The sequence below is a fragment of the Solanum dulcamara genome, chromosome 5, assembly GCF_947179165.1.
Source record: "Solanum dulcamara chromosome 5, daSolDulc1.2, whole genome shotgun sequence".
NCBI classification, from domain to species: domain Eukaryota; kingdom Viridiplantae; phylum Streptophyta; class Magnoliopsida; order Solanales; family Solanaceae; genus Solanum; species Solanum dulcamara.
Window position 1 is genome coordinate 12,523,353 of NC_077241.1, and position 8,317 is coordinate 12,531,669.

The following is an 8,317-nucleotide window of genomic DNA, read 5'->3' on the forward strand; positions in this document are numbered from 1 at the left end:
TTTGTATATATTTTTTTGTATAGATTCATCTTTCCAGTAACTGTATTTACGTTCAATACACAACTTTTAAAGGACAGTCTAGTGACAGAATTTAATTTATCTCATAAATAAATAGACACAAGGATGTTATTTTCCCTGGGTTTATTTATTCATCTTTTACAAAGCAAAAATAGATACTACCTACCAAGCACAACACACGTATGCCTTTCTGAAGAGAAAGGGAAAGCCTAGATCCCAAAATTTACTTATTACATATACCCTTTTTCTTACTTATTATATATACCTTTTTGTTTTTCTGATATGCATAAAAACAAGTTCGGACTGAAAATATATGACTAGGCTACAGTTACTTTGTTATCAAGATGTGCATAACGAAAACCACGAGTCCAAAAAAACTAACAAGTAAACATACCAGGCCTTGTTTACCACAAATAAATGAATATAAAAAAGAGAGTAGATTTTGTATTAAAGCAACAAAGAATCGAGTACACACGCAAATAGATATGAATGAACTTTCATCAACATAGAGCAGCAGCTTCAAACTGCATAACATTACACACCAAAAAAAGTAAAGAGACCACTTCTATGTCATCGTCTACTTCTCCATTCTTTTTTTTACAAAGGACCAGTTGTTACTTTGTATAAGCATGAAAAATCAAATATGTACAATCACTAATTTAATCGAAAAAAATGTCTCATTCCTCAAAGCTCCCTAAAGTTACATACTTCATGGGCTAATACTTCACAGGACATAGGGCAGACTCCAAGAACGAGAGGACATGGGGCAGACTCCTAGAATGAGATCAAAACTACTTACGGGGTCAGGACAAACTTTTTCCTAAGAATAGAGCTTACTACCCTATTCCTTAAAAGGATTATTCGCAAGAAGGTTAATTATGACCATCAGCAGACTGGAAACTAAGGTGTGAAGCCAGAGCTCTTCCCTACTAAGACGTCTTCTAATTGCTAACCCCAGAGACCAAAAGGTCCAAACAAGATGACATAAATTTTGGCGCTGAACCAAAAACCAAGCCTCAATAGAGGATTAGAATTGATCCCTAGCAATGAAATGGGCAGTAGATGTCCTAGCAGGACGTCTCCCTGGAAGCTTTAATATCAATATCACCATACTGTAAACTAGAGTTGAAAACCAGAGCTCTTCTCTTTTCCTATCGTGAACCTAGATACCTTCAGTCCAACAAAGATGACCAAAAAATATGGAGTTGAACTGAATATCCTGCCAAGCTCCATAACAGAAAAAGTTCATTCCGGGTACTCAATCTATCAAAATAGAGAATTTTAGCAAGGACCATCCTTTACATAAAACAGAAGCACTAATTATGTCCAAAACAACATATTTAAGAGATTAGGAAGGGAATGATGGCAAAAGGGAAGAGGGAGAGTGTAGAAGCCATTTGATCTAACATTAAGGAGTAGAATGCAGGTGGTGAGAGTACATTGGTATGATACAACGAAGTAGATATTTAAAATTGTATGAACTGCCACGGTACTAAATTTAGGAGTCCTCGATGAAACATTGGAAAAGAGTGACAGTATACGGATGAACATCAGAGGATGACAGAACCAGTTTGGACTTGTCTGTTAGATCTATAACATAGTTTATAGTACTTGTGTCTGGCAGTTCTTTAACGTCGTTTATACTTCTACCAAGAACCTTGATAAAAACACAAGGAGCAGAATAAGGATCTCCAAATGATATTTGTAGTTATTTATTGACCAAGAGAAACATAGAATAGAAAAGAGAAGTCCACAAGTGTACCAGAAATGATTTACAAGTATTGTGAACAGGGATAGACAATAGGTTGACTGGAAAATATTAGAAATGATCACATCATACAAAGGTGCGCAAAGAAGCAACATATGGATTATTAACATGAAAGGACACCTAACATAATTTGTCCATATCCCACATGAGCGTACAATCAGTCTAAGTGCAACACTATGGTGATTGGAGCTAAACAGAGAAAGGTAGATTAAACCTTACATTAGGTCCGGCGTTAACCAAGAGTAACAACAACAACATACCCAGTGAAATCCCACAAGTGGGGTCTGGGTGGCGTTCACCAAGAGTCTCTTTTTAATATGATTAGAGACATATTACCAGTGAACCATGAGTGTGAGATTTAAAGAAACTCTAAAATGCTGAGGACTACCAAATTTTTACTATACAGGAAGCACGAATAGAGCAGAAGGGATACAGGATTCATATTAGCTAACACTTACTAAGAATAATTGGTGGATTGTCGACAGCTTGGAAATATTAAACAAGCAAGTTGCTACACAGCTCATGTCTTATACTAAGACTCAATGACCTTCACCAAGAAAAGATGAGATAACAAAGCATAAACAAGTGAAAAGATGTCCAAAAGTGTATTTCTCCTTCCTTAACGAGGCTCAAAAGAACCTTTTGATGAAGGATTTAGACGGAAAAAGTCCAAAGACTTGGGAATTGATTTCTCTAAGAAATTCTCTTGCTCGTACTAAGATAATTTTGAGTTGTAATTAACTAAAACGCAAAGAGGTGGCAGATCAATATCATGTGCATACAATACTCACAACTCACAAGGCAATCAATGAGTAAATTGAACAAATTGTTTGCCTTTTTCACTTATAATTCTCTGTTCCTAAATTTAATTTCAGTTCTGCTCTTCCGAATCAAAGATCTAAAAGGCTGACAGAGTAAAATAGATTCGTCTTCCCTTTTCTTTTTCAGTAAAGTGAATAATGAACTGAAAGATTTCGAAAATAGATACAAGATAGCAAAAGGTGAAAGGGACGACATCAAATTAGCTAGAAACATGTACTCAATGAGAAATCTTGGAAGCAATTGGTACCGGAAACTGCAGAACTATGATTATATGGAGCAGTAAAAAGTTTTTGCCCAAGTTAAGCACAAGATATTTTCCTTCTTTAAAGGATCTTGAGAATTTGGAGATGCTCACTGGTTATTAGGATATACTTAATAGTGCTAATGCACACAGCAGAGAATTTATCCGAACTCACAGGGTGAGCACGTGAGCTACAGGTCATATCAGCAAGACCTGATCTTACTGAAGAAGCTGAGAGCAAAGAGGAATCAGAAACAAGATACTGATATCCATGTAACATGAGCTTGACAGCTGATAATAGCTAAAGTTCCGTATAAAGTTAACAGAGCATGGGAAAGTATGAGAAAGTTGGAAGCCATATTCATCAAATGATAAGAACTGATGACAGACTATCAAAGGAAAGATAATGTCCTACGAAGTTCTAACCAGCGCAGATGAAAAGAGCCTATCAGGCTACATGGCTGAACCTATATAGGCAGAAAACAGAACAAGCGGTCCAACTATATGAATTCTTTGCAAACGTTCCTACAGAGAAAAAATTTATCAAACCTCACAAAATGACACTCTCCAGCACGAGAACCTACCATATTCTAGAGAGGAACTTCTGAAGAAGGAACCTTGATATTTAGTCAAGGTCGCACCTTCAGAAAGGAGATGTGTCCTTATTGCTCAAGTCGCCATTATGAATGCCTGAATCAAGTTCTCAGCAGCACGCTTCTGTTCCTGCGTACCAGATATTATAGCAATCTGATCACCTCGAGAGGATTTGGAATCGATTATATCCACAGATGCTCCAGATATCTGCAAGAGGATCGATGACTTAAGAAAGTAACCAACCATATCAAAGTAGTAGCAAGATACCAAGACTTGCACTGCAAGTAATACCTACGGCGTCAAGATAAAGCAACAAGTATCTAATATTCATATGAAGGTATTCATGCATAGTGGCATGCACAGAGGTATTCATCAAAAGTGGCGTGCACACCCACACACACAAAAAAAGATCATTTTGTTTTATTCTTTGGGTTGAGTGGGGGCACATACGAAGTTGCTGGGCAGAAGTGTCAGCAGCTACACCATTAACAACAATAACATAGCCAGTGCAATCCCACAAGTGGTGTCTAGGGAGGATGGTGTGTACGCAGTGTTACTCCTACCTTTGTGAAGGTAGAGGCTCTTTCCGATAGACCTTTGGCTCAATTGCGGCATATCAAAAACAGTAAGAGAAGGAAATACAATAGTGAAGAAAAGTGTCAGCAACTACACCATTAACAACAATAACATAGCCAGTGCAATCCCACAAGTGGTGTCTGAGGAGGGTAGTGTGTACGCAGAGTTACTCCTACCTTTGTGAAGGTAGAGGCTCTTTCCGATAGACCTTTGGCTCAATTACGGTATATCAAAAACAGTAAGAGAAGGAAATACAATAGTGAAGAAACCATATAGAAATAATGAAGAAACAACATCAGCCTTGACCAAAATATAAATGACACAACAAGAGCAGTAGAGATGAGGGATGAGGTAAGTGTTTGAAATTCAAAGCCCGTCTCATTTCAACAACCATATAAATTAGACCACCAAAGGAAGATAAGTGATGGGCATAAAAAAATCACGTTCTAAACAGGCTCAAGAAACTACTGACCTTGCGGATATTATCTATGTTTGAGCCACCTTTACCCATAACTTTACCGACCGCATGTCCTGGGATAACCATCTCTACAGCTGAGGGTGGAGGCAATCTGATCAAAGACATGATACAGCTCAGAATAAATGGCATGATGATTTGGCAAGAGAAAAAATACAAATTAATTCACCAGCATAAAGTACTTACGCGCCATATAACTTCGATGAATATGAAGAGAACGTTCCATAGCCATCGTCTCCCATCTTCCAACAGAAATATCAGTGTAAGTAATCATCCAGGAAGTTAAAAGAACAGATGATAAAGAATACCATTCAGCAAGAAGCAGAATCCATGGCACCGTAAAGCCAAAAAAGATTTAGAAATAAGAGTCAAGGACTTCACAACTAGTAAATCCATGAAGATTGCAAGATAAACATCAACAGTGATTGGAATGTTTCATTATATTGAATGGAATGTTTCATTATATTGAACATGAAATGCAGCAAAAATCGGTGGCGTAAATGCCACACCCGAGCAATCATGCATGTGTGACTTCATCATGTTCGTATAACATCCTCATTAAGAGATTAACATTTCCATCAGTTAGATCAATTCATATGAATGGAGAAGAAAGATTGGTCACCAGAATGAAATTAGTGTAACTTCTCCTTAACTACCGAACTTTATAGTAATTGATAGTAAACAAGGGAGAAGGGGTAACATGTTTTCCAGACTATTGTTTACTCTCAATATCTCTCCTTTGCCAAAGCGAGATAAGTGTACTCTGCATATCTTCATCAAGTATAGGCATTCACCAGTTCCAAATGCTTCATTTCTTGAATCACCTTATAACAGCTATTTCAGACAGTTTATAAACAAGAAAATGGAGAAAAAAACAATTAACATAAGATGCCGTTTACAAGGCTGCAATTTTGATTAAAAATCGCGTTTAAAATGCCCAGATACACAACAGCATGGAAATTGAACTTTGAGCCATGCAGGGAAAGCAGAAATATACCGAGAGCGACTCCTGACCATAGCGGCTGCCCGAAGAACGCATTCCAACACCATTCCCAGATTCAATCCTATGGTCATAGCTCAAAGGAGCAGCTGGAGGAACATTGGGCAACACTGGAGCCAATGAAAAACTGGTACCACCAGCGTGTGAAGAATCAGCACCTGCAGAGAGATTATGATTACCTTCACGGCCTTTTATAACATCATCTCTGAGCCTCAGTACAATCTGGATAAGGGCATCCCTCACACTACTAATTTCCCCAGATACCTACAAATTTAAAATGATGGCTCAACCACTTGAGGAACTATAAGGATAAGCAACTAAAAGACAGTTTAATTGATTAAAACTATTATGAAAGACAGACCTCAACAAGTTCATCATTTGAATCCGCACATTTGGGCCTCTCGCCTTTTGAAATACGTACATCAGCTCTAGTTCTCTTCCGGATTTCATTAATGATTGAACCACCTTTCCCAATGATACATCCAATAATCTTTGATGGAACAAGTAGACGAAAAGTTACAGTATCCTCATCTTCGTCATTTATTTTCCCTTGCAGCAGCAGTACAGCTTCAACTGCCATGGATTTAAGATCATCCACTGACTACAGAAAACCAAATGCTGAATATGGTTATTACATGGAATACAAGACAGTGGAGATGAGGCAAACTACTTTTATATAAAGCTAACTACAAAAGCAACATAAACAGCCTATTACTAATGTTTCTTGCATCAAATAAAATGAAATATATAGCACTCCCTTCATGAACAATCTAAGGTACACATTTACCAATTGGAACACACTTTACAGGCCTATCATGTAAAGACCTCAAAGATCAGAAGCAGGAGAAAAAGCGCATAATCTTATTTTACCTCCTAATAAGGATAAACAAAAACAAATGAAAACCTGTCACCAATGCTTACTGTGTAAAAGTTCGTTCCACAATGGTCTAGGAGAAGAAGGCAAAGTACACTTCCACAAAAAGAAAGACGACTGCTAAAAAAGCCAAAATATCACCAACTCGGGGACTAAAGAATACTAGAGAAAGCAATACCTCAGTGGAAATGACTGTGATAATGCACAGATCACGATCAGCTTTGGCATCACAAACCTCGATACGAGCTCCACTTGTTTGCCTTACACTTTTAATAGAAGCTCCTCCCTTGCCAATAACACGACCAAGATTGTTAGTTGGACACAACACTCTAATAGTCAATTCCTCTGTTTGAGAGGCACCACTGTAACCAGAAACCATGGGAAGAGCAGAAGAATAAATAGGCCATGTGCTTCCTGCATTCACATAACCTGGAAGCTCTGGTATGTGTGTGGTACCCAAAACAGATGGAACAGATCGAGACGGCATAATAGGATCCACACTTGGATAAATCCCAGCTGCTGGATATATGGGAACATCTGAAGGGATAATAATGCTTGGACGAACTTCAGGAACATTGGTATTAAGAGGAATTTCTTCCTTAGGTGTGAACTTGTACATGATTGCAGAAATAGCAAAGAGTGATCTCCTGACAGATTCTGGGTCACCAGTTATCTGTGTTAAGTAAGAAACTGTCAGTTCATGCATAAATTACACCAATTGACTCAAAACAACAAAATTGCAAAAAGCATTTTCCTGATAGGAGCAGAATGTAAAGTTATAAGCTCTGGGTGACAGCACCAACACTACTTAATTATCAATGAATAGTTAAGAAAACTAACCACAACAAAGTTATCAAATTCGAGTGCACAGGAATGTGTTGGATCACTAGCATCTCTGGCAACTACTTTAATATTGGCCCTCATCCTGCTTCTCAACTTCTTTATGGTGGTACCAGATTTACCAATGATATTAGCAGATTGGCTTGAAGGAACAAGAAGCTGACACTCCTCTTTATCCTTCCGCTTCTTATCAGATTCTCCAGTTGCAGCTAAAGCATTTGCAATTGCTGTATAAACCTTGAGAAGAGCATCCTGAGCCGTGCAAAGAGGTTTTTTCTCATTGAACTCCTGATCGACCTCAACATCTTCCTTTTCCTTTACATAGCAATAAATGATTATAACTCTATCCTTAGCACCTGGAAATGGATCCACCACCTTGACCTTTGCCTTGGTCTCCGACCTAATCGAATTTATAACTTTTCCATTCTTTCCAATAACACTGCCAATCACATTATTTGGGCACAGAATTCTGTAAACTATTAGCTCATCATCGCCTTTCTCATCTCTGTCTGTCCTCCTCTTCTGGTTCTTGTTATCCCCGTCATCCCTACGCGATCTTTTTCCAGTCTCACCCATAATGAAATACAATAATTACCCCTAGATTCACCATAAAAGTTAATAAAACATAATTATACACATTCTTGATAAACTTGAAAGAAAAAAAAACTAAAACTTCAACAGTGAAATATAAACCCTAAGAGCAAAATCAAATTTTCAGAATTTTTCCATCTTCCCATCATTAACCAATCAGATGATAATAAATACAAAATCAACAATTCATCGATCCTAAACTAGTAGGAAAAGAACACATCCAATTAAATAGAAACTGGATCCAGAAACATAAAGAAACAAATTGTAAATAATTGTGAAGAATTAAAGAAACAAAGAGGGCAAAGAGACATAGTGCATCCAAAATCCGTAGATGATCAAAAAAAGATTGAAAAGAGAAGAACACCATAATCTACGGAGAAAACGAAAGCTGCGCACCTGTGATGAGTCGTGAGGTTACTGTGACGATATTCCAAAATTAGGGTTTTTAGTTTTGTGATAAATGAAATGGTTCAGACCGGTTTGGTTCGTTTGGTATTGGGCTTTCTCTTTTGACCAGA

The 8,317-nt window shown here is 37.6% G+C and overlaps 1 protein-coding gene across 2 annotated transcripts; it reads right to left on the reverse strand.

Annotated features, from left to right (window-relative positions):
* Window positions 1-486: 486 nt before the first annotated feature.
* LOC129889037 (KH domain-containing protein At4g18375-like) lies at window positions 487-8,317 on the reverse strand. 2 transcript variants are annotated; one of them, XM_055964144.1, is made up of 9 exons: window positions 8,196-8,317; window positions 7,209-7,805; window positions 6,547-7,041; window positions 5,856-6,095; window positions 5,674-5,758; window positions 5,492-5,583; window positions 4,681-4,736; window positions 4,492-4,588; window positions 487-3,650 (listed from the first exon to the last, which is right to left on the reverse strand). In XM_055964144.1, exons 2-9 carry the CDS (start codon window positions 7,782-7,784, stop codon window positions 3,519-3,521), a joined length of 1,773 nt encoding a protein of 590 aa, XP_055820119.1. In that variant the 5' UTR covers window positions 7,785-7,805; window positions 8,196-8,317; the 3' UTR covers window positions 487-3,518. The 2 variants fall into 2 exon arrangements, with proteins under 2 accessions (XP_055820119.1, XP_055820118.1); XM_055964143.1 differs by having other exon boundaries at window positions 5,492-5,758.

Coding starts and splice junctions, on each gene's coding strand:
- LOC129889037 (XM_055964143.1), bottom strand. CDS start 7,784: ATGGGTGAGACTGGAAAAAGATCGCGTAGGGATGACGGGGATAACAAG. Junction 6,096..6,546: donor TCACAGTCATTTCCACTGAG/GTATTGCTTTCT, acceptor GGTTTTCTGTAG/TCAGTGGATGATCTTAAATC. Junction 5,759..5,855: donor CAAATGATGAACTTGTTGAG/GTCTGTCTTTCA, acceptor TTAAATTTGTAG/GTATCTGGGGAAATTAGTAG.